Source organism: Aulostomus chinensis, chromosome 11, assembly GCF_037954235.1.
Source record: "Aulostomus chinensis isolate RoL2024-O1b breed Wild chromosome 11, RoL_Achi_v1.0, whole genome shotgun sequence".
Taxonomy (NCBI): domain Eukaryota; kingdom Metazoa; phylum Chordata; class Actinopteri; order Syngnathiformes; family Aulostomidae; genus Aulostomus; species Aulostomus chinensis.
Window position 1 is genome coordinate 4,697,988 of NC_141330.1, and position 25,428 is coordinate 4,723,415.

The 25,428-nt window shown below is 41.6% G+C and overlaps 3 protein-coding genes across 4 annotated transcripts in view; 2 read left to right on the plus strand and 1 right to left on the minus strand.

Annotated features, from left to right (window-relative positions):
• The window catches only part of ntrk1 (neurotrophic tyrosine kinase, receptor, type 1), a 69,508-nt gene extending 68,108 nt beyond the window's left edge, over nt 1-1,400 (minus strand). The window contains exons 1-2 of the mRNA XM_086217837.1: nt 1,142-1,400; nt 889-994 (exon numbers count right to left, since the gene is read on the minus strand). The gene's annotated coding sequence lies outside the window, so the exon portion shown is untranslated. The remainder of the gene's footprint in view (nt 1-888; nt 995-1,141) is intronic.
• On the plus strand, nt 1,379-6,380 carry rbm8a (RNA binding motif protein 8A). Its single transcript, XM_086217841.1, has 6 exons — nt 1,379-1,519; nt 1,970-2,029; nt 2,134-2,211; nt 2,349-2,485; nt 5,516-5,652; nt 5,882-6,380. The coding sequence occupies exons 1-6, from the start codon at nt 1,453-1,455 to the stop codon at nt 5,925-5,927; spliced, it is 525 nt and encodes a 174-aa protein (XP_086073967.1). The 5' UTR covers nt 1,379-1,452; the 3' UTR covers nt 5,928-6,380.
• Nucleotides 6,381-6,740: 360 nt separating this feature from the next.
• The window catches only part of otud7b (OTU deubiquitinase 7B), a 36,995-nt gene continuing 18,307 nt past the window's right edge, over nt 6,741-25,428 (plus strand). For both annotated transcript variants that reach the window (XM_086217835.1, XM_086217836.1), the window contains exon 1: nt 6,741-6,929. The gene's annotated coding sequence lies outside the window, so the exon portion shown is untranslated. The remainder of the gene's footprint in view (nt 6,930-25,428) is intronic.

A 25,428-nucleotide genomic window follows, 5' to 3' on the forward strand; every position in this document is an offset into this window, starting at 1 on the left:
CTGCTAAGATGTGCCCCAGCCTACACATTTGTTTGATATACATCCCTGCAAAAATTATATCATTAGAATTTTAATGGGGTTTTCAGAATGAGAATAGTACAGTATAATATAGCAAAGCATATTGCGACTACAACATCAGTCAAAATAATCGAAATTCGATGTTTCCACTCCGAACCGTGCAGCTCCAGATCAAAGCCACCTTCCAAGTTGTGATATCAGAACAGCATCAGGTGTCGATACTGACATTATTCACAAATCCGATGACTTCATGCATTGATCTGATATTGAAATGATGGTGTTGACTCCATGCAAAACCCTGTGCTGAGGAATAAAATGGTGGAATGTTTGTAATCTTTTTTTTTTTTTTGAAGAAGTAACATTTTTTTCTCACTCCATTAACAGCATCAGTCGGTAATTTCAGTATCTTATTTTTTTTCCCCTAAAATTCAAATTTGTAGCCTAAATATAAAAAAAAAAATCCAGCTGCTGGGTACCCTTCACCTCCACAACCCTGCTAGAAATGACTTGACTCAGGCTAAAAGCAGCTGAGCCTGGGTTACAGACTCTCCGTGAAGATGAAGGTGAGATGTATCTAAAGCTTCTCCTGTACATCCTCCTCACACTTTAATCTAACTAAACCAGACCGGTGCATCAGTTGATCCACCAGCGGATGATGAGCAAATGTCAAGTCATTCTCCTGAACACAAGATGACCAGGAGCCTGTCTGTGTAGAAGCACGAGTGCCCCCTGCTGGAATTAGTTTACCTTACATTTACTCTAAATTTAAAACAAACAAACAAACAAACAAACAAAAACGATGGGAAGCGCTCACTAGGATTAAATCTAGTAAAACAACATAGATAGAAGATTAGTAGCACAGCGCAGTACCTGGATACTGGAGATGCCATCATGACTCTGCACCAGGAGGATGAGGGAGGCTGGGAAGAGTCACGCCGGTGGTTGTGAGGACCAGCACGGACCCGCCGTGCCTCACCTGTGACAGAAGGTGATTAAGCTAATGAATTGGAATGGACCCCCCACCCCCTACATGTTTACCAGTTGGTTAGCGTTGATTAGGTTACACTTTATGTCATTTGTTTGGTTCTAGTTCATTAATTGAGTAGCTGTCACTCTTTATTACCTTCCAAGTGGGGGCCGGAAGTCCAAGAGCCAAAACCCGCCAAATGAATTTTCAGAGCTCGTGATTTAATTACAATTTTTCGGAGTTTTCAGGTTGGCCTGTCTATCCACTTTGGTTTCGAATGTGTAACTTTAACGTCATAACTTACACTGCGTTATCAGTATGAGACACTGACACTGTAATGAATTGCTAAGTATTTTAGATACTTACTTTTACGCTACTTGGCAACAAACGCCAGTTTACGCTCTTCTTGCGTAGTCACGTTACGTCCCTCTGTCGTGCGCGCACATCCTCACACACGCAGAGGCATCATGGCGGACGTTTTGGATCTTCATGAAGCGGGAGGCGAGGACTTTCCTATGGACGAGGATGGTGATGGTATCGTGACTATTTATACTCGTTACCCCTAAAAGCTTTCCTATGTCACATTTCAAATGACGGTTAAATATCGAGTTTTTCCAGCTTTACGGCAATGTAATGTAGCAGGCCTGTTAGCAGGCCCGAGACATGCTAATAAGCTAATGTTAGGCTAACAACGCACTGGTGATTAATTTCTACACTCAGCTTAGTTATGTCATTACGTTCATGTTCTGTATGAAAGAGGTCTCATTATGTTCACTATTAATACTTACACAGCGTCTAGCAGTCGGCCTGCTCGTTGATTCTTCTTAGCCAAAGCTCACTTTACTTTAGCAATGTCTACCTAGCCTAAGCCGTGTCGGTAGAAAAAGAGCATGAGTTGTACCCCCTACAATAAAGAGTTAGCTAGGTAATGAAATAACGTGGCAGCATGCACATATTCTGACTCGTTCAACTTGCCTTCTCCAGAAAGCATCCACAAGTTAAAGGAGAAAGCTAAGAAGAGAAAGGGACGAGGCTTTGGCTCCGGTGAGTTAATATCATGTATGGCATCTTCCATGAATTGACTCGAGTCTTTGGGTATTTGTGTCGCTACATACAGTGTTTGGTTTTGCTGTTTCTGTTGTTTTCAGATGAAGGAGCTCGATCCAGAATCAAAGAGGACTATGATACTGTTGAACAGGACGGGGATGAGCCAGGCCCTCAGAGATGTAAGTGCTGTTGTTTGTGTGAAGGATGAACATCGCTTCTGTCAAGGGGCAGCATTGAAGACTGTAGTTGACATATGTCATTTAAAAAAGTATTGCTTGATGTGACATTTGATCCCCTGATGACTTTCTTGTTGCAGCGGTGGAGGGTTGGATCCTCTTTGTGACAGGCGTACATGAAGAGGCAACAGAGGAAGACATCCATGACAAGTTCTCAGAGTTTGGAGAAATCAAGAACCTGCATCTCAACCTTGATCGCAGAACAGGCTACCTCAAGGTGAGTAAGTTGTGGTATTTGAGAGTGGTGTTGTATCCTTAAATCACTGGAAGTAGTGTCTCCATTTAGTTTCTACACATCTGGCACTTGGGCGGTGCAGTGGTTAGCACTGTTACGTCACAGCAAGAAGGTTACGGGTTCAAGTTTTTCCGTGTAGAGTCTGCATGTTCTCCTTGTGCCTGTGGGGGGTCTCTCCAGGTACTGCGGCTTCCTCCCACAGTCCAAAGATGTGAAAGTTATGTTAATCGGCAACTGTGAGTGTGAATGGTTTGGTCTATATAGCCCCTTTCACACTGTACCAAAAACGCAGGTCAGCATGGGTTTTTGGGCAGTCTGAAACGATCGTCTCGTTATTTCGACCTGTGTCGACCAGGTGTTTAGCGGCTCGGCTCTCCTGCAGTGTGAAAAGGGCAACCTGCGTCATCTCAGGTTTCAGGCGACCCTCCTGTTGCATCCTGATTTTGTCACTGTACCACCTGTCAGGCTTCTTCAGCTACCGTCCAGGCTCACCAAAAACTCCATCCTCTTTCGCTGCATTAGCGCTTGGACATTTTCCAATATGCGTGAGTTGTATGCTTTGCAAAAGAGACAACATTGTAATGCACGCAACGACAATGCTAACGTTCGGCTTGGCGACATCCATGTTGTCGTTTGTTTACCTCTCACTGTTCTGGTGCACGTTTATGTGTAATGATGACGTTGTCAGCGCGATTACATGCGAGAGAGAAAAACACAGGCACGCAGCATCCACAGCGGGAGTTCAGACCCTGGTCTTCTGGAAGCTTGAATGCACCCTAATGCAAATGCGGGTCCAAAAACCCGTGTTGACACGTGTTCTTCAGTGTGAAGAGGGTATATGTGTTGGCCCCGCGACAGACTGGGATAGGCTCCAGCCCCCCCCCATGACCCTTAATTGACAAGCGGTATAGAAAATAGATGTATGGACATGTGGTTTGTTTCTATTAAACAGTTAATTTCTATTCAGTGCATGAACAACGTAAAGGTTCTAAGCTCAGCAAATCTAATACAGATTTACAGATCCATGTTGAAATCAGAATCAGAATACTTTATTCATCCTCAAGGGAAATTCTGTCAAGCTTTTTGATGAAATTGCTCTCAAATGGCAGCAGCAAGTTAGACTGGCAGTGCTGTGATCTTTGGCTGCGAATCATCCACAGATGTCGCACAGTGCTTGTTCTTCCTTTGATAATACTATTACTGCATGGTGCTAGTACTAGACCGGCCTTTCTGGATTAAATGCTCTTATCTTGAACTGTTCAGAGTATGAGCTACACACATTCATCCATTTTCTGTTATCACGTGGTCCCATTCACTATGCTCTTAAGTGTTTTGAACTTTGTATGAATAACATCCTTTTTTTTTTAAGTTGCAGTTTTGGTTATGTTTTTTTTTGTAGTTGCTGATAATGTGCATGTTAAAAAAGAACTAAACTTTGAATGTTAGCATGTTGAGAACAAATAAAACAAGTCAAATTTGTGTATTCTTGCATATATGCGTTACCTTCCTCTTAAAAAAGACAGGAATTAGTTTCAGCCTCGTTTATCCTAAAATAAGGTGGATTAATGATACAGGGCTCCTACATAGTGATTTTCTGTGCCTTAACTCTCCTCGTGCACCTTGAATTGCATGTGGGAGTCTTGCTTTGCGTAACGCATGTGACAGCGGTGTATTGAGTGAGAGCTTTTCCCAATTGTAGGTGACCTACTCTCAACAATGTACCGTACATGGACACATTTGGAGCGCTTGTCTCTCTCTGGTGTCATTCTCGTCTCACGCTGCCTGCCGCAGTCAGGTGGTGGCAGAGCCCTGAAGCTCTGCCCTGCTGCTGACAGTGCTGAGCGGCTCAGTGAGAGCTGGTTCACTGAAGAACAGCCTGACCCAAAGAGATTTCTCGCTTTTTTTTCCCTGAGCTGTATGGAAACACCCACGGGTGCCAGTTGATGATCCATGGTGCATGTAAATGAATCCCTAGATAGACCTGCATGCATGAACAGTCATAAATATTCCTGTCTGTTTAACTGTTGACTTCCCTACTCTTACAGATAATCTTGACATTGATACACGCACATAGTCATCCATCTCAGGGGAAGAATAGCATTATTAATTTTTGCATCTGAACTTTAATATGAGTGGAGAACAAAGAGGCAAGCTGTTCTGGTACTCTGTCAATAATGCTATACAGTCATTTGAACTGTACATGGTAGATTGCACAATTTATTTTAATCATTCATGGCAATTCAGCAGTCACGTAGGACTCATTTAAAGTTTGAACAGAAGGCCGCTCAATGAACCAGATTTCTGTCTTTTATTCAATGGTTTGGCTGTAACTGCATTACGATGCTCCAAGCGCTGGCTCAGGCCGAAAGTTGTCACGACTGTCCTAGTTTCTCTGAAAGGGGCCTAATTGCTTTTGAATGATAACATCTTTCCAAATGTTAAAGCTACACATACCTAGTTTATAATTTAGTGGGGGGGGGGGATACCTTAATGACAAAGTGTGGTTTCATTTTCACCCTTATTGTTGGAATGTGTGTTAAATCTGCTTCTGCATTCTATGTGAAGAAGGGTTTTCATTGTTATCACAAGTAGAGTTAAAGTCAAAACCTTTTTTTCAACGGCAAAGGTTTTGCAAATATTTTCAATGCTCGGTTGGAACAATTTCCTCTGAATACAGTGTGCATGGAAGTTAATATCTACATTTGCTTTTACTCCCATCCAAACATAAGCCTCAATTTCAGTCTAAGCCACAAGGTGGCAGCAGTATTTTGACAAAGAGAAAAGCAAAGCATATCTGGCCCAAAACTTTCTCATTTTATGTGAGTCAGATGAAGAGAATCTGGTTTCAGGGTCGCAATAACAGCAGTCATATTGAAGAGTAAGTTATTGAGTGCTCTGTAGCCTCATGTTCTATTGTTATGTTGATTATAATTATGAAATACTACCAAATTCCAAAGCTTTGTTGCTATAAATATGTTATAACTCACATGATGACCTGACTACTGTGCCCAGGGGTATGCTCTGGTGGAGTATGAGACATACAAAGAGGCCCAGGCAGCCATGGAAGGACTCAACGGTCAGGACATGATGGGTCAGCCCATCAGCGTGGACTGGGGATTTGTCCGAGGGCCCCCCAAGAACAAGAGGAGGTGAGGCTTGACTGTCAATTAGTGCTGCGTAATATGGTGGAAAAAGCTTGCAGTAGCAAAAGCGTAAAATGTCTTTTCCAAAATAAAGCAATTTCTGCAGCAGTAGTTGAATACTGCTCATAGTAACTTTTTATTTTATTTTTTATGGTTATGTATTTGCACAGGCTGACTTGATTTCACCAGTTTCATTTTTGAACATTTATTTTATCATACTGATGTGTGCTTTTAGGACTGGACGGAGGCGCAGCAGAAGTCCTGACAGGAGGCGCCGTTGAGCTTGGCAACTGCCAGCGTGCAGAGTTGCCTGTCACTTTGTCAGGCACGATGATCCTCACCTTCTCAAAACAACAACAAAAAAAATCTAATTTCTGGGGTTTTGTTCAATATTTTCATTCGCAGCTGTATGGTAACTGTTGTGTGTCTTCACATATTGAGATCAGGAATTGTTGAGACACATGACAAAATGTTTTTGGATGAACAGCAGCTTTGTCGTGTTCCGAAAATTGCTCAGGCTGCTTTTGAAGATGATCCATTCAGCTGTCAGTGAAAACTTTTGTTTTGAACTCCACTTTGTAGGTAGTACCTTTGTATGGTTCCCATGATTCCCTCATAATATTTGATCAGTTTGCCTGCTAATGTGCATTTTATTGTGCCAGAGTGTTTTTTGTTTTTTGGTTGTTGTTTTTTTTTTTAATATCACTTGGGGAATATTAAAACTTTTTAAAAGGTAAACGTGTGCCCTTTTGTGTTTTTATTTAGCACTCTTAATGACGTAGGATTTACATCATCCTTGATGACCTCACCCATAACAATGGTTCCGCCCCGGCTATTTTGTCAACTGCAAAGCACCTGTCACTCTTGACTCGGTTCTATAGTCATAGGCTATCTGCAAAAAAAAACCTTGGCCCCTTTTTGTGGGCAGCCAATTGGCGTGAAGATGTTTTGTTCTCTGTCGCCTTCATTTGCTTAACGGAGCATCAGTCGAAGTCATGGAAGTTGGCCACTGGTTCTTATGGAGGTCAGTCAAAAAGACTCTCGCATCTGATTGGCTCTCTCACTGAGGGGGCGGATTCAACTCTTCGGTTGACGTTGTTGTTGTAAGTGCTGGAGAAATTACTTTGTCGGTGGTCCGGTTTGGGATTTCTACGTTTAGTTCCAGCTACGAAGATGCTAAAAAGTTAGGAATTGTTGGTCTTGGACACACATGTGCGCTTCACTACTTGGTACATGCAGGGAAAGTAAACGGGACGATGAAAACATCTGCTAGGCCGTTCAAGGTAAGCAAGTAAAGGGATACTCTAGCTACTAGCATTAACGGTAGCTAGCTGCTGATTAGCCAAGCTTGAAGTAGCCACTTGCTATCAAATCATTATGGTTTGGTCTTCATACAGAGCGATAACATTCCGCTGCATTGTGATTTGATTCATATTGTGAAACTGCTCATTACACAGTTGAAGTTATTCAGCTGTGTGTAAACGGTGCATATGCAACTTGCTCCATGCGCCTTTTAAAACGCCTCAAATGCGTTTATGTAAGCATGTGTATTGTCCGTTTGACATATATAAATATTTATATATATATATATATTTTTGCTCCGAAGTATGGTCGTCATTATTTAGGACACACCATCAGCAGCGTTTAGCACCATCCGTTTTGCAAGTAGGTTAGCCAACAGAATATTGACGCTACGTTAGCTGTGATGTGCTTTTTTTAGAAAAAAAAAAATCATGAAGTTTTTTTGATTTATTTTTTTTTATTATAAACCTCTCCGACTTTTTTTTTTTTTTTTTTTTAACGTATCAGCTTTTTTTTTTTTTTTTCCTAATTAACTAAGAATTGGACGTCACGGTGAAGATGTTCTGAGCCCAGCGATTCCTAATGTGTACACTCACTTGAAAGAGTGTGAAATCACTTGGAATTTCCTCTCAATGCTGTGAGATATGCGTGAATACTGCCTGAGCTAGCTGGTTACTGGCTTCATGCGGGGTTTTTTTTGTTTTGTTTTGTTTTTTTTTAAGCAGGGCTGGGGTTAATTTGCGACATTTCCAACATGATCACGATGAGAAGAGGGCTGTATTACACTTTGCCTTGAATTATTCAGAGCTTGTATTTATGGGCCCTTTTGTTTGCTGGGACACCAGGACAGACAGTCAACATGAGAAGTAGGACAGAGGAACTAGTTTTTCTGCACTTGACTTACAGGGGGGATGTTGTTAAAGAGAGTTGTAGTGTTAATTATGAACCTTATCTTATAATGTTGATGGAATTTCATGTAGAAAGTTATTGTGTAGTAGCAATGCACCGAGCCCAACCCCACCCACCTGTAGTTGTTCCTTTTGTGCAGCCTGATATTTGAAGTGTGACTGACTATCTCACTATTTGTACTGAGGGCTGTTGATCAGCAGCGGTGTGGAAAGTTAGAACAGACTATCAGCTTATTGCTTCTAGATATGCCTGGAACATACTTTGAATAGAAACCAGCCATGTGCCAGTTGTGTGATCGACCGTGCACTGTGCTTAGAAAATGATTGTAATACCCTGGTGATGGAACAGCCGTGTGTGACTGCTAGGCTTCATTATGCAAGTTCACAACACTTCAAGGAACATATTGATGCAAAAAGCAGCACGGAGAGCACCTCGGGCGAGTGGTTTGTGTAGGAAAGAACAAGTAAAATATCAATCCAATAAATGATTTTTATTTCACCATGCAACACAAGTAAGCACACAATATTTTTGTTTATTAGGGTGTTATTTTAAGACTACCTGACCAATTTTCACATAACTTTGAGGCATGGAGCATAAACAGAGGAAGAATCCATTAAATTTAGTGGAAGATCCATTTACCATAGTATAAAGCTGCTGCTTTTAGGCAGAGGTCTGCACTCTCTGTGTGTCCTTCTTTCCACAGCGTTGCACCTAAACTACCAGTCAAATTTTCATGAAACATAGTCAGATGTTACATGTAGAACATAGTCAGAGGGACTGCCTCTTAAAAATTTCTGGTGTATTGCTTTGAAATAGCAAAAAGCTGCAGTGTTTTACACTGGACTTTGTGGAGTTACAGTATGTACCCCTCTAGCTACTGAGTAATGAGATGATAGAATAGCTGTGAATGCTTGGTCATTGCACCAAAGCTTGTTAAATATACATACAATATGCCTGCAATGATGCAGAACAAGGCACATTATTTGGAAATACTTTCACGTGGCATCTCATCATGTAGGGAATGCAAATTATTTACAGTAAGCGTTCCTCAGAGGCTCAGTTGAAAATAAAGTGATAATGGTTTTCAGTGTTGTCAAATATGACCAGTTATGGGTGCACACCTGTGCTGTGAGAGTAAAAGGTTTTATAATTTGAAATCTTGTGCCAGCCTGCATCACTGTATTATGATGGGATTATTTCTACACTGACAAATAAAAAAAAGTCCAATGATTTCGTAAGGGAGCTTTGAAAAGCAATAAAGTATCACTTTCTCAAAAGTGGCAGTTGGTTTAACGTGCTTTTCCGGTGGGAAAGTCTGAGATACGACTGCTCTCAGACATTTTTGTGGTGCTATCTTACACGTCTTTCATATCCTTAATATCTTAAACAGGGAGTGTACAGAAGGCTGCGGCTGTCATCGTGACTCCCTTGGTGTATATAGGGTTTCACAGGGTAACCATGCTGCTTCAGCAAAGCAGAGGGTATGAAATTTTAAATTTGTCTCTCGCTGGGCTCCCCCAAACAGCTGCTGTGTGTGTGTGTGTCTGTCTGTCTCAGGGACTCAGTGTCAGTTTCAAAGCCAGGCCCATATGACTGCGGAGGTATTCCCATAGGGTCCACAAACATGGTCAGATTAATAAGTAAGCAGAGGAGTGCTTCCTCAGGTTAGTAGGACAGACACATGGCTTTTGTGTCAAGTGTTACTGTCAGCAATGCAGCACACAAGCCACTGGTAATGAGGTGGGTCCTGTGTCTAGCACCTGCTTCTATTAAAATATCTCACAGTAACTGTGGGGCTGTCACCTTCTCGGAAAGTGATCTTTGAAAAGAATGACAAGTAATATGAAATAAGTGCGAATTAAGCTGTCGGTTAATCTGTCACTGTCTGTTTATCTGTCAGTGAGTGTGTCAGTATTGCCTCTATGCTCTCCTCCTGTGCAGTGTCCCTCAACCTGACTGATGAAATAACCTCTGTATCTGGAGTCTGCAGGAAGAACTGTTTTGACACCGCTTGGTCGTGCCTCCATGTTCCAACCTGGTTAGCAAACACAGAGGTTGTTGTAAGGCAGCTGCTTTTGTAAAAAACTGGCTGAAAAATCTTTTATAAAAATAGATTGACATACAGCGATGAAGAACATTTCAGAAGACTCAGTGTCGCATTGATCTGACCAGTGCAGCTCTGCCTGCTCGTGTCCCATTGGCTTTGTGTACTGAGGAGTGAGTACACCGTGCAGCACGTTTAACTGGCATTAAATATTAAGAATGCTCCCCACGCAGGATCGCGATACAGTCTACTTCAAATTAGTCCTGCAGTATTAGCCTGGGGGGAAAAAATATAAACACAAAAAAATAGGAGAAAACAATTATTTAAAAAGGTACTCTTGTAGGAATGGCTTTATTTTATTTATTTATTTTATTTGATATTATTTTATATATATATATATATATATATATATATATATATATATATATAAAATATTTGTATATTGATATTTTTGTATTATACTGCATTACTGTACACAGTAATCTCAATATAAGAGTTTTTCATCAAATCATGCTATACTACTTCTCTTGGATTTAGAAACTATAAATGTTGGATTTGAAGATAACGAGTTAAATTTTTCATATGTCCCTACATTCAAGCAAAAGTCTGAATTTTGAATAAAAAGATTACCCTACTTCATCACTGTTGAGAAGAAAGGATGATGTATCACATTTCCTATATGCGTGTTATTATCTTTCAGGGAAATCCTTCAGAAAGACAGGAACAGATGTGATTTGACAGAATAAACTATCTCCCTCCTCATACTGCTACAGTGAGATGGACATCAATAGGTGGCTTGTCTCCAAGAGGCCCCTGTGTCCAGACAGCAACTCATAAAGTGTGTGGAGCCCCACCCTCCCCAGCATGGCTGGTTGCCTGCCAGTCTTGTGACACAGCAACTTAGCCGGTGCCTGAGGTTGTTTGTGTCAGGGTGGAGAGAATTCAGGCATCTACCTGGATGCCAACAGCTGCTTGACAAAGGGGAAACGTACTGCTCTATGCTATCAACCACAAGCTCTCACAATCCCATACAGCATAAAACACCACTCCCACAATACAAGCTGTGGTAATTAGAGTGTGCCATATTGGTTTCGTTATGTACTAAACCTTTTCTCCTCTATGGGTGAGGGAATTACTAATGGTTGTGCTTGTCACCGGAAAAACCCAGCCAGTTGAACCTGCAGTGTAAGAATTTGTACAGAAATGTACACCAAATGTACAGAACAACTTTCAACTATTACTTCAATTTTACAGATTTTTTAAGTAAATCAGTGTAGAAACTGCAAATTCAAACACATTTTGACCAGCTGCTCTTAGGCGAATATAGTGAATATTTCCACTGGGACAGGAACAGAGTTCCTCTGTCTCCTCTCCATCTTACCGAACCAGACAGGCTGTTCCATTTCCTCATTCCTTCAGTCCGTATCAAAGCTCATATTGAAGCATATTATTAATTAGCAGAGGTTTACTGACAGAATGGATATTAACTTGTTAGTCAAGGATGATCTAATGTTACAGCTTTAATGTACATCAGTCGTTTCTTTGAAAAGGATTTTTTTTTTTGCCCTCACATTGAAATATGACAGTGTCTCACCAGCAGCTAGAAATAAAATCAATGAATGTCTGTCTTGTGAGTAGAATTTCTTTTTATGTGAGTTAAATGCTTGCTAGATCTGAACTGCAGCCTCCTATAATAACTCACCATATCCACACGAAAATGCTGTTTCGCAAAAGTGACAGTGTTTATTTGACTTTTGCAGTTTCCATCAGCCTTTCCTAATGAGCCACTTTAAAGTGCATATTATTATTTCAGTGGAAACAGGTATTGATGCTTTGGCATTTACTGTTTCTGGTATGTTGAAATAGTTCGGCTGTTTTTGATCGGTGCAGTAGATATGGTCTTGTTTTGGGGTTCTGATAATTTGCTTTTCAAACATTTTCTTCTGTGTCATAAATTGAATACATTCCACCTATTTTTGTCGTTGAATTTCAGCAGAATAATTGTCATATTGGGTAAAAAACAAAACCAAACTCACAAGTACAGCTTTAAACTAAAAAAGGTCACTTGTTGTGGTAGAGATGATGAATTACACTTATAGCTAAAGTCTGCCTGCATTATGTGAGTACCAGAGCATAGTATTGTAGGTCAATAACAGTTACGTGACATTTCGTAAGCACTTTCCTGTGCCTGTGGACAAAAGTGTAGTTTCCTCACCAGTCCAGAACACATCTGTCTGTCCCACCCTCCCCTGTTGATCCAGGACAGCAGGAGTAATCCCACACACGGCCCTAATGAGAAGCCTGTCACCCATGATGACATCACATAGGGAGTGACGTAAATTCGCCATGCTGTGTACAGGGCCTAGCCTGCAGCACGTGGGGATTCACATGAGCATTAGTGCTGCCCGCCTGCTGAGGCTGGTGCTCGTTTAGCCCCTGGCTTTAGATCTATCTGGGCTTGGTTGGCTTCACATTCAGGCTGGCTTAGCACTAGTAGATCTTCAACGTCTGAATTAGTCCTCTTTTGTAACATAGTATAGTTGCATAGCTCCGGTTTGTTTGCATCATTGAAGCCTTGATGAATCTTCTATTTTGTTTTGCTGGAGTGGCACTAATGCAGTTACAGCCCAAGATCAAGTTAAGAAATGTCTCGCATTCCTCAAAGATATAAAATATGCTAATTAGAGCAGTAGTGTTCTCACTTGCCTTTTAAATGTGATTTATGTAACACAAGCACGTTGTTTCACCTCAGGATGCTGCGACATTATTCATTTGCAGTGTTTAGCTAAATAAGCTCTGGTCGCTCTGATGTTATAGAATGCGGCGGTAGGAATGTGTCTGCCGTTAGAGATTTGGCAATTACTGTTTCCAACAGAAGGGCCATATTCTCGTGCGATCTCTTGAACTCACCTCACGAGTTTAACGTGATTGGGCAGACACAGAGGAGGAGCATGAAATTGTAAATACGGAGCAGCTAATCGAAGTTACAGAGCTAATACTCTATTGTGGTATAAACTTACATGAAAGAACATTTGGGATGTTAAAAGATAAGATAAATCTGTGAATATACCAAAACAAGGTGAAACTGAAAGTTTAGCAGCTTTTGATCTTTTGTTATCATATTTCCTTGTTTAAAGAATACTCAGATTTTAGCCTGAAAAGATGCTAAGGCTTGCAGTTTATTTTGTGGAGAATAAAATGTCTTGCGTTTCTCCAGAAATTCATTAAAATCTTTCCAAAACTAAACTGAAGTCTTTTGGGTTTTGGAACTTAGAGCCTGTTGTCTCCATCGCACATTACTTGGTAGATGTTTTTAACTAAAAATGTCCTCAGCTAACCCCTAGGATTTGTTCCAGGGCTGATCAGTGCATATTTAGAAGGGAAGCATATCAGCAAATATCAGCCAAAAAAAAGAAAGAAAAGAAAGCAGCTCAAACTCCATTCTTCTCCTCCTCCTCAGCTTGCTGCTACTGTTACAGATAAACAGCTTCTCTCCTATTTAGGAGTGAAATTTGGGGTTTGTGATCATGGTGAAAAATTATTCAGGCACTGGTGCGATTATCTGAACTCTGATATCCTGGTTGGCAAACTACACAGATCTGCTCACCACTGACTTTCTCTTTCACACTGGCAGTGAGTATCAGTGGACAAACATTTAGCTTGCACTCTCTAATTTGTAGCAGCCGCTGACCGATGATTTAACTCTGGTTAAAATGGCAAATGTCAGCGGCAGCAGATCGTATCAGCGTTTGCTAAACTGGGTTAATCCTGTGAGTAACTTGATAACATGCAAAAATCAAAAAGTGGTCGTGAGGTTGCTGCATTCAAAACAAGTCAGTGTCTGTAAACTAAAGGTGCTGTCACGTAGCCGAGGCGTCACGTCCTCCTGTTAAACTTCCTTTAAATTTGAAGTCAACTTAATCAGGCCAAGTTCATGTCCGATCAGATCTGATCATATCTGATTGGTATGATTAATTTGGGTTAAACCGCATGTTTGCCAAGATTATGGCTACATTGTTATCGTAGTTAATCAACAGCTGTGGCCTTGTGGGGATCCAGTGTAGCACTGCTGAATTATCATGCACTTGGCTATCAATAAGGGCCCGAGTCTGTATCGCATTGTTTTGCCTGCATCTCTTTCCAATTTGTTCCCAGAGAGGAGGAACCTTTCAGAAAGGTGTTCTCTGTCCCGCTCCATTTCTGGCCACCAGTCATTTATTAGATGTAGCAGATGCCACAACTGACTGCAGACGCTTGATGGGGTTGCTCAACACCCTGAATGTTGTCTGTGCTCTGGAAAGGATACTGACAACTTTTTGGAGCAGAAGTTGCTTAGTTAGTCCAGAATATGCCAGGAACCAGGCTCCGTCTAACAGTTACAGGAGGATCCTCTATTTTCTGTGCTGTGATAGAGGGATGTCACTATTGTTAATGTATCTCATTTGAAGTATAAGGGCAAGCTTCTTTCAGTTCAGCTTTTATGGTAGATAAAACACAATGTGGATGCAGGCCCTTAGTGGGCAGTGCTCAGATGGTTGCAGAGGCTTGCATTTCTTCAAAAAGGACAAAAATCAATGAAGAAGCCATCAGGGAAGAATGAGGGCTCTTCACTCGCAGAGTCTGAAATTTATATTGGCAGCTTTCAGGAAACCAGCACATAATGTTCACTGTGTGAAGCAATTTAGTGTTCTACTACTCTGCTCCTGTCTTTGAGAGGCAGAAGCACTTTCCAGCAGTCACTCTTGTGTTGGGTTTCATTTGTGCACGGTAAAGCATTGGTGGCAGATTAGTTTCCACTTCTCTCACTCCCTCCTGGTATCAGATACCTGCTTTACATTTTCTGTTTCAGGACTGGCTGTTTCAGGTGTCAACAGCACTGACGCTGTCCACCATGTAATGTTGTCATTGCAGCGTGTGTGGAATGTGGGAATGCCATGTAGAGATCCCTGTAGCACGTAGGGAAGCCTGCTGCTTCATAAGGCTATTAATTAGCACTCCTTGACTAATGATTGCTGGGCTTGACAGCGGTGACATGCGCTGAGTTACCCCGGGACCTGCTTTAATAGACCAGATGCAGGAACTGGAAGAAAGCGAACAGCACAGCACAGCAACAAGTGGATGATATGGATACAAAAACGACTGCAATAAATGTCGCTTCATTTTACTTTAAATGTTAGGAGACCCAGTAGTGCTCAAAAATGCTTTCAAGACTGAATCATAGCTATGTCAGATGCCTTAAATTTGAATCGCAGTACATTGAATTTTTCAACCAAGTGAAACGATGTACCAATAGATTATTGATTTTCAATACTGGATTTTTTTTTTTGCAGATATTTGTTATTTGTAACTAATATCACAGGTAGCTGATATTTACTGATATCTGTATAAAGCACAAGTTCATGTAATTTTCACAGTGAAGAGAAAAAGTAACATTTGTCTTCACTTCCAAAACATGTGGAAAAGCCCGTAGATCATATATTTACAACATTGTTTCTTCATCATTTGTTGCAAAGAAGAGACTTAAGCTAAATTGGACATTTACAGATATTATCACGCACCCCTTCGATGAAAATTCTACATCATGGGCATACTAACTAGCTTTAAGTTATCTCAAGCATAGCTGCAATGCATCTGTTGCTCCTCTGTTTTTCTTGCTTTTTTGAAGTTTTCTGACAGGAAACACAAATAGATAGAGGGGTATAATATGCAAAAAAAGGTCTGTGGCCAGAAGTGAATGGCAGATGTTGCAGTTGCATGGTATGTTTTTTAACCAGCAGGCTACCAGAGCACCTCAGAAGCATCCGTCTTTTTTTTTTCTTTTTTTTTTGTAGAGGCAAAGGTGCGGTGTGTCCTATTTATTTATGAGAAAAGGATTACAGTCAGGGGCTGCACGGTGGTGCAGTGGTCAGCACTGTGGCCTCACAGCAAGAAGTTTCCGGGTTCGAGTCCCGGCTCAGGCACGGGATCTTTCTGTGTGGAGTTTGCATGTTCTCCCCGTGTCTGCGTGGGTTCTCTCCGGGTACTCCGGCTTCCTCCCACAGTCCAAAAACATGCAATTGGGGACGAGGCTGATTGATACTCTAAATTGACCGTAGGTGTGACTGTGAGTGTGAATGGTTGTTCGTCTCTCTATGTTGGCCCTGCGATGGACTGGCGACCTGTCCAGGGTGTACCCCGCCTCTCGCCCGTTGACGCTGGGATAGGCTCCAGCCCCCCCGCGACCCTTAATGTGTAGGAATAAGTGGAAGATGACGATGGATGGATTACAGTCATGACTTTATCCTTTTTGAGAAGCAAACCTTTGGTCTGGAGATCACATTTTGTTGTTAAAATAGCTTCTGAACAAGCTTTTATCCTGAAAAATGTCTTGCTTCAAGCATGCTGTGCAGCTTTTTAGGGAGCAGTGAATTCAAACATCTTTGCTACATGGACTGCTGCACCATGACATCAGCTCTCAGACACTTTGATAAACAGTGCGCTGGAGTTTGACTGCCCGTTTGAGCTGGCTGAACTTTGTTGTTATTACTCAGCTCCCCTTTATGTTAGCAAGTGGTGTTCAGGTCCACATTTGGCTGAAAGGAACGAAGCACTCTGACTTCCAGTGAATAAGAGGTTTTGTGTGAAGCCACGCCCCATTAGTACATCTAGAACACAATCCTTTTTTCCCCCCCTGCTCTGCTGGAACTGTCTCTTTTATTATCCGTGCATGATTACATAGTACACCATATGTTTAATGCTCACGAAATAGATTCCTTGAACTTTGGACTATGGGCAGGCTTGGATTAATCTCAGAACTTTTCCTAAGTCTGTAACCCCACACACTATCTTGTGTTCAGGTCTACTTAACAACCAGGGTCTCAGCTTAGTTCATAAGAACAGTGCCGCCCCAAAAATAGACATGAAGTCTAAATTGGGTGGGTACTTTGGTGTCAAGCCCTAAAGAGCGTATGATGTCACCAATATGATTATTGAGCACTTAGGCGTTCACCAGGAAGTTTTGTTCCCAGTGACTAATTGTCAGTTTGTGGCTGCTTTGGAAATCTACACAGTGACATGAGTGAAATATTTTTAGACCGTCTGAAACAGGAGGTTGATGTAATCCTAGCAACATAGAGATTAGGTGGTAATTTTCTGTGTGTGTGTGATAGCTTACACAGTTGTTAGCACTCGGGTTTAGATTCATGATCAACTCTTGGTGCAATTGAGAATCGTGTCCTTATGAACAATACTGATAAAAGATGATTTTCAACTCACACACACACACACCCTGAGCTATCACGGATTGATGTGTGGATTCTGTGAAAACTTAAAGATTCGTTGAATTTAATTGGTTGTAGTAGCTCCGTCATTCAAGTTCAAAGCGACTGTTATCATCGCCCTACATCTTTAGGCTCCCACTCACTCCAAACAATAAAAGTGAGGTTGAATTCACCTCGTTTGCCTTGAGCTCTGGCTGCTGAGATTATATGTTTCAGTTTGGGATATTTCTGAGCCATCAATTTGGATGGGGAGGACGTGAGAGGGAGGTTAGACTTGGCAAATTTTTGTGTTATGACTGGACAGCTTTTAGACTTGACTGGCCTCAGTGGCATGAGGTCCGAGAGGACAAGCAAGCACGGTGTGGAATCTCTGACATCAGCCCTCTATGCATTCATGCTTGTTTTGTTACGCATTACACACACAAACGCCCACAGCTGGTGGTCAAGCATTCATCAGGGTTGGAATGCTTCATGTGTCACACTGGAAAAATGTTATTCATCTTAATTGGGCGAAAGGAAAAAGCAAAGGAAAAACATGATATTATATTGCAAAGTGATTATATTATTCCAACAGTTTAAGCAATTTTTAAAACATTTAGGTAGGCCCGGCACTTCTTACTTTGAAAGCTGATGAAAAAAGATCATTCAAGTGTTAATTGGGAGGATTTGGATTCTTTGCATAAAAGGGCCAAAGGTTTTGTCGGATTCACATAAATCCAAGGTAACTGATTTGAAACAACCCACGAGCTCCAGCTGCTCTGGGTACATGTTGTTTGATTGGAGCTCAGTGGGTTTGACTGATATTTCTCCAGTGACCAGCTCACTCGTATATTCCCTTTCATGCAGGGAAGTGGTCATACCTTTTGGTGTATTGATTTCTGAGATGTAAACTACGAGAAAGGGATGGTAGTATTAGAGATGCAGCAGTTTACAAGCAGAGCAACTGCTTGTGCCGAGCTTGTATTTTTTTTATGTTGTGTACTGTGTCCTTTTCTCACTTAAAGGTAGATTTAACGTCTTCCTCCTTTATGACAGATATATTAAAAAAAAAAAATGCTTGACTTTGAAAAAGGAGGAAGAGCAATGACTCACTTTGCTGTACAAACCTCTATCTGCAGTGGCCCGCTACAGTGCAAGCCTGAGGCTGTATTTACAATGCAATACTTTGGGATTATGCAAGCTCTTGAAAAATAATATGCCAACGTTACACTGATCATATAGTGCACCCGGATGCCCTTGAAGACTGGTGAGATAACCTGTGCTTTTTCTCCACTGCAACCCAAGCAAAGATTTTGCATTGCAGGCTCAGTTGTGCACTTTCTTGTCTATAGCTGTAGGGCCTGTGGATAAGATGACTAGCCCTTTCTGTTTCAACCTGGTTTGCTAATGATGTCAAGAGGGACTGAGGCTGCACATCCCTTAGCTGGCCGTGCCAGCACGCTTCTCTGTTAAGCTGACAGAAACTTTGGCAGAACAGGGCAAAGGGCTTCATATTCTGCCATTCCTTAGCCTAGAATTGATCAGCCTCCTTCCTAGCAATAGCTCCACTCATGTTACGTAATGAGCCAGTGTAGGCTGACTCAAGCTCTGTCAATAACCAGATTACAGCACTCCACAGATAAAGACAGCTGAAGGACAACCATCTTGCCATACCTTTATTTTCCCTCCTTCAGTAAAGTGTTTACAGTGATCGATTGTTCACTGCTAACGCTATTTCTAGAACACGGAGGAGAGCAGGCTCTTATTCAATAGTCAGGGTTCCATTCAAATATAGCACAAGTTTTAACTGAATTTTCAGAAAGTCAGCAAAAGAAAATGTGAATAATTCCTGTTTCCATCCACTACTTTTTTTCTGAATATTGGTGATTTGTCATTGGAGAGCAGATACTAGTCTTTATTACAGAATTTCCTATTTAATAAGTTGTACAAGTAAGTGCAGGTGATAAATTGAGAAGTGGGTGGACACACAGATATTTAGGGATGGTAGAATGCTGCTCTGTCATCAGAGCATGATGCAGACGACTGGTAAAATGACTCAGGGGAAGACAAGCCTTGAGGATGACTTTATTATTTCCATAGTAGGTGGTGAGACTTGACCAAATGTGGACAACTAACTTGTCCTCTTTTCCTTTTACTGGTCAGAAAAGGAATGATGATATCCATAAATGTAGCAGCTCTATTTTTGCTTTATCACATAAACCTTTCCTGTGTGCTCGGGGACAGTAACAGCACCATCCGCCTTGTAAAAGCATAATGAGTAATGAGATAAAGTGCAAGTAGCGCAAGAAGGTGAGGCTGGTTTAGCAGAGGTGATAAGTGTGTCCATACTAGTGGTGGTAGGAGAGAGCAAGACCTTCCCACCTTGGTACAAAGCAGGGAGTACAGGTAGCTGCTAATGGGAATTTGTAGAGACAGGAAAGAGTTTCATTCCTCAACACTGGTGTAGTTTGTCAATCAGTCTTATGTTGTTATTCTAAGTCAGAGCTTGGAATTTCTGTGATAGGTGTAGCTTAGCCTTCAAAACTCTAGACACATGCATAAAAACGTCAAACACAGCAGCACTTCCCTGCTATTGCGCATAACAGTAGCTGTGTTTATAGATCCAGCAATTGAACGCACAATTGGCTTATACGCACCAATATATCACCCTGGCTGATAAATGAAAACCTGCTGCTCTGCCAACGTGGATTCTTTTGTGAGCATTTGCAGCCTGTGTAGACACTGTGGCCGGCTCAGGTCATTGTTGACTGTCTATTCAGATGCTCTATCTTCCTCTTGTTCTTTGACCCGGCTCCTTTCAGTTTTAACGGTAAAGCAAAGCTCGTGTGTAGGCAGATTGCAGTCCTTTTTCATGCGGGTCTGCTATATCGAGGGTAGTTTTACAGCCATGCAGAGAAGCAGGTTGTGCTAAGACACAACTCGTGACCCAAATGTAAAACAACGTATTCAACACAGGATGGACATTCATTTTTAAACAAAATAGTTTTTTCTGATGTTTCCACTTTTATGGCAACAAATTACAGAAGAGATTTTTTTAAATGAGAAGTGGTATCAAATTATATCTTACCAAAGCTGGACAGTAGTTTGTAGTTTTTGGATGTTCTAATAAGTAGGAAGGGCAGGTGGCCCGGAACATCCGTGTGGAAATTCCATCAAAAATTTGTACTTGGAGGGTTCTCCTCATGTTCTTTTAATGTTCTGATAATACCATAGCTTGTAACCTTGCATGAGTAGCCTACAAATGAAGCATGACGAAGCAGTAAAAAGCACTGACACACTTTTGGCACAGTAGACTTCAAGTTGATTGATTTCCTGGCTGGTATTGTTTCAGATGTGTAAAATAATTTGACCAATGCAGATAGCCTTGGGGTTTTATTTTTGCTCGTATCCAATACGATTTTTAGACAACATTTAATATGACCTTCAACATTAACAAGTACAAACTGGCCACCGCCGTCTGTCAATGCCATCAGATTTGGCGACGTAGGTCAACAAGGCAAACTGACCAGTACTTGGCTGATGTGTCTGTATTTTACTATACTTTACTTGTTCATTATTATAGTTTGCTGAGCGTAGCTGTGCATGTTCCCAGCGCTGCTCTGAGTAACAATGACAATAACAATACATTGTTGACAACAACACAAAAGAGATCCAGTTGAGAAGGCCTCGCATTGTTAAAAAGAGAAAGCGATAGACATGGACCAAGTAATACGTTTTAGCAAATGACAGAGATTCAGGTGTCTCAAAGCAAGCCGATCTTGGCTTTTTCAGGCAGAACTTGGCACGTTGAACTCCACCAGAAGAGAACGACGCCCTTGTGGATTAACACCAACAGTCCTCATCGGTCAACAGTAAAATATGGTGTTTCTCCCTTCTGCTGCAACTAACAAATGTGAAGGCTTGAATTCCAGAAGTTGATCAAATGTTTCCCTCATGAACAGTCTAAAGGCTACCAAAACAAACTTGTGTGTCCAGTCCTAGCAGTGAATTGACCCTTGTCGTTCCACCAAGGGCTGATGCAGTGGGCTGCGGTGACCTCTGTGTCGCTCCGTGATCTAGGCCATTCTCTCAGCCCTCAGCTCGGCACCCACGTGTTGTCAGCAGCTCCTGTTACGTAAGCCCTCCTGCCAGACAAAAGCTCAGCCATCCCAGACACAAATCACGGGCTGCCCCATGTTGGCAGCACTACTGATCTCCGTAGCCAGTAAACCACACATGGTCTTTCTTAAATAGATTTTTTTATTTGCCACTTTTGGCCACCAAACAAAAACGTAATGTTTTGATGAAAAAAGATATATTGTGTAATTTTTCATGACAGAGTGGATGATCAGTGCTTCAGTGCCGTTGCACTTTGAGAGGTGGACACTTGCTTCTCTTTGTTTGATGGAGAGGATATTTCTGAGCTCTGGTGCCTGCAAACATGTGGCCGTCATATAACAAGATAGAATAATTGGTCAGGTTGTGTAAAGAATGAAAGGAAACCAGAGCAGAGGATCAGTATTCTTCCTATCAGATCAAAACCAGATCAATAAGATATACGGAATGTCCCTCCGACTCTGCATCCGAATCAGTTGAATCCATAAAAAGGGCAGATAGCATGTTGCCTTACAGCAAAAATCCAGAACCAGCAGGCAGGTTCTGTAGGTGTTAATCACAGATGAATGATGTTGTAATATATAGATTATTACACTGTCGCTATATAGCAATACCTGTGTTATATCATGGGTGAAGTGTCACAATAGCATTGTATCATGAACTGCACTGCGACTGCCAACCCTAGTCTCAGTGTGTGACTGGGGCCCTTTTCAGAGTGAACTCCACCTCTCACCCAAAGGCGACTGAGGTTGCAGCAGCTCCTCTCTGATTTTCTGCTTTATCTCTGAATTTATACATCAAACAGTTAACCAAGTAAATAATCTGCAGATTTTTGAATAAAAATACAATCATTTGCTGCAGCCCTATCCTGCCCGTGACACCTGTTTACCCCATCCCGCCAGCATTCATCCTGTCCTCAACCCGAGGTCAGGTCAAGGGTCAAGATAGGTCACATGACTCTTTCTGATCCTTTCAGATCACCCACATGTGTGACAATAGCTCTGTGTCAAGCGAACATTCATGCAATTCAATCAGACTACTGGACCGGTGTTTATTAGTGGGTGGAGTAATGCAGGTTGATCCTGGCTCAGTGCTGCTGGGTACACCATCAACAGACAAACCTTAGCTAATCAAATGTGTACGGACACACGTGGTACACTGTGCCATTGTACTGTTAACATTGAGAACGAAGAGAAAATCATCAAAACTTTATGCTTAGTGTGTGGAGCCATGGTTTCCTGGCATGATGTGATAATGTCAGACTGGACTTCCCACAGTGGTTCATATTACATCTTCTCGCTGGTAGCAACATGGTCACTCCTGCTGTTTTTGATGCAGTGCTCTTGTCAGGCTGAACACGTTTCATTTGTCTGACTGAGGTCTACTGACAAACTGCAAAAACTGTTAGTTGACCGAGCCAGGGAGACTGCTAATGCCTGGCTTTACAGAGAATGCTATAAAACTACCCTGCTGGCTGAGGAAGGCCTTTTGTGCTGAATTTTTCACTTCTTCGTGCTCACGTTAAGCTTTTAATAATGATAGAGAAGCTGAGGGAGGTAGAGCGAGAGCATGAAGCGAGAGAATGATAGAGAAGTGCAAGAAGAGTAAACTCGTGACTCATCAGGCACAGTGGAAACGGTTTCACTGAGTCAGAGATGAGGCGGAGAGCACTGGGTGGTGGATGAACCATGGGATGGATGGGAATAGATGACTGTGGGCAGATAAAAGTCAGTCAAGACTGGATTAGGCAGGTCTAGTATTTCAAGGTGACTGAAATTAGTTTACAGCAAAATAAACCCCATAGTCGCTGTCGTCATTCATGTCATGAATTCATTTGGATGCTGAATTTAAATCTCTATATTTTTACGCCATAAGATCACATCTAAACATGTTACTTGATCTGTATTGGCTAAATGAATCTGATCCATATAGCCACTGCGGTTTCCCAACAGCCTCATAGCATTGCAGCACTGCAGAGCTCCTCTTTAAGACAGTTGGGGTCCAGAGTGCAGCATTCCACTGCATATGCATATATCATCTCACTGCCTATGATAGAAGTAGCCCTAGAGTTTTGATTCTCTGCCTGAACTGTGTCCAGCACAGAATTGCTGCAATAGGTCGCGCTCAGGTCAGGAGAAGACTGCAGATGTTCAATTCTCCCAAGAAAATTAGATATGAGCAGACTTGCAGCTTGGCACTATCATAAAACATGGAAGAGCATGACCTTAGTCTGCTGAACTAACTCGCCCAAACCTTAAATGTTCTAATAAACCATAGAAATTCAGGTTGAGCAGGGACCTACATCTGGTGTCACGGATTGAGCTCCAACAGAATTTTTTGGGGGGGGCTTGATTTTTCAAGCTACAATGCCAGCCCACAGCGTGAAAGACGATGTTCCAAAGCAGATAATAGCATCTCATCTCATGTACTTGCTACAGTGACGCTCAGTCACTCTCAAATTTGACCCGAAGGAAGAGCTCGATCAAACATCAGTTAGGTCCTGACTGGAGTCTGCAGTCAGAGTGTTTAGATATTTATCTCAGCCCCATACTGCTGATATACTTTGGAATTTAAACTGAATTAAAGGTTTATTGCTCTTTGAAAGGGTGTACAACTTTTTTTTTTTTTTTTTTAATTTTCTGATTTGACAATTCAGATTCATTTGTACCAGTGTTGAGCACAATCCAATGTGTTTAACACCTTAAAACCTTCTTTTGGTGGCACTTTGGTATGTAGTATTGCATTTTGATTCACACCTCTATCGGGCAGTTGGAGCCTCCGTGTCCTGTCCGCTGCCTGCCATCGCCAATGACAGCAGCGTTAGTGGAATGTCTCTCGTGCAGAAACTCAGCTGTTGGACTGATTGTGGTGACAAATGAAGCTTTGTATAACCAATAAAATCCTGAGAATGATCATATGCCATCAAAATCTGCACAGCAGAATTAGTTCATGACAGTAATGAGACCCTGTAGCTATTTTTAAATACCCTGATAAACAGTGCTACTGTTACCATATAACTTATGATACAGATTCATAATCATGGGTTGGACGTCTTTGCTTTTTCACCAGAGACGTGAAGACATGAGAAACATTTGAAAGACTGCTTTATGCAGACTTTCTTGGATTCTATCAATATGGTTTATCGTTGAGCACATGTATGGCAGTAAACTAACCCAGCAGCATGGGGCGGTGGAAGGAAAAGTGTTACAGAGCTGTTGTAACTGTCTGACTGTGGTTATGTTCAGAGTGTCTCTGCTGGTAAAATAGCGCTTCTATAGCTTTGGCCTGGCCTCCATTGATGCGTCTTTTTAGCCAGGGTCACTCTGATTCATGCCTTTTGTCTGACTGTGCATCGACCCTCTACATCCTTTGTGCCGACGCTGCGGTGATGCTGACTCCTCCTTTCTTTCTGTCTTGATAATGTTTCTCTATTGAGTTCAGTGCTGGACCCAAGTGCCTCTTGTGGATCTGGCATTGAATTTTGAAGAGTGAAATTAGTTAATTGATTTCAAAGGCATCCCCCCCCCCCCCTCCCCGTATGCCACTGCCGACTGCTCAGTGAAATTTGAAACAAGTACAACATTGAGGTCCATTTACAGACCTAAACCACTTTAAACTTGTACTTTTTTTATACATCATCTAAATCTGAAATTCTTGTTGATAATGAAGATACAAATCCAATCACGCTGGCATGTATACGGTTATTTACTATCCTGATCTGACTCCAAAGATCTTTGAAAGCAGACATGGTCTTTCCTGTTTGTTGGACACTTCACATAAAGCACTGGGGGTCTCCTATGCATAGTTTTAAGTGTTTTGAAATAATTCCTCATAGACCCTTGGTTAAGTGTTTTTATTGCAGAGAAAATTCCATCACTCCAGCTACATTCAAGGGGTTGTTTTTGATTGAGCTCCAGTCCTCACTGACTGAAGTAATATTGTCAACAAGTCAACTCCTATGCTATGCTTTGTTTTTTGTTTTGTTTATGTCAGGCTTGGTTATTAGAAAGGCCAGTCTGAATGCTGATAACTGGGACTGATATAGAGAAGTGCATGTTAAAGTATCGGTGCCAAAATGTATATCAACAGAAATGCTTGAAATTAAACATCGGAATTTTCTCGGAAATATTTTTTTAAGCCTTGTCACATTTAAATATGAAGTACACAAAGAGT

Bases quoted from the DNA above. Each gene is read 5' to 3' on its own strand.
- rbm8a (XM_086217841.1), top strand. From the start codon at position 1,453: ATGGCGGACGTTTTGGATCTTCATGAAGCGGGAGGCGAGGACTTTCCT. The intron at 1,520-1,969 runs GTATCGTGACTA...TGCCTTCTCCAG, and splicing joins TATGGACGAGGATGGTGATG to AAAGCATCCACAAGTTAAAG. The intron at 2,212-2,348 runs GTAAGTGCTGTT...TTCTTGTTGCAG, and splicing joins TGAGCCAGGCCCTCAGAGAT to CGGTGGAGGGTTGGATCCTC.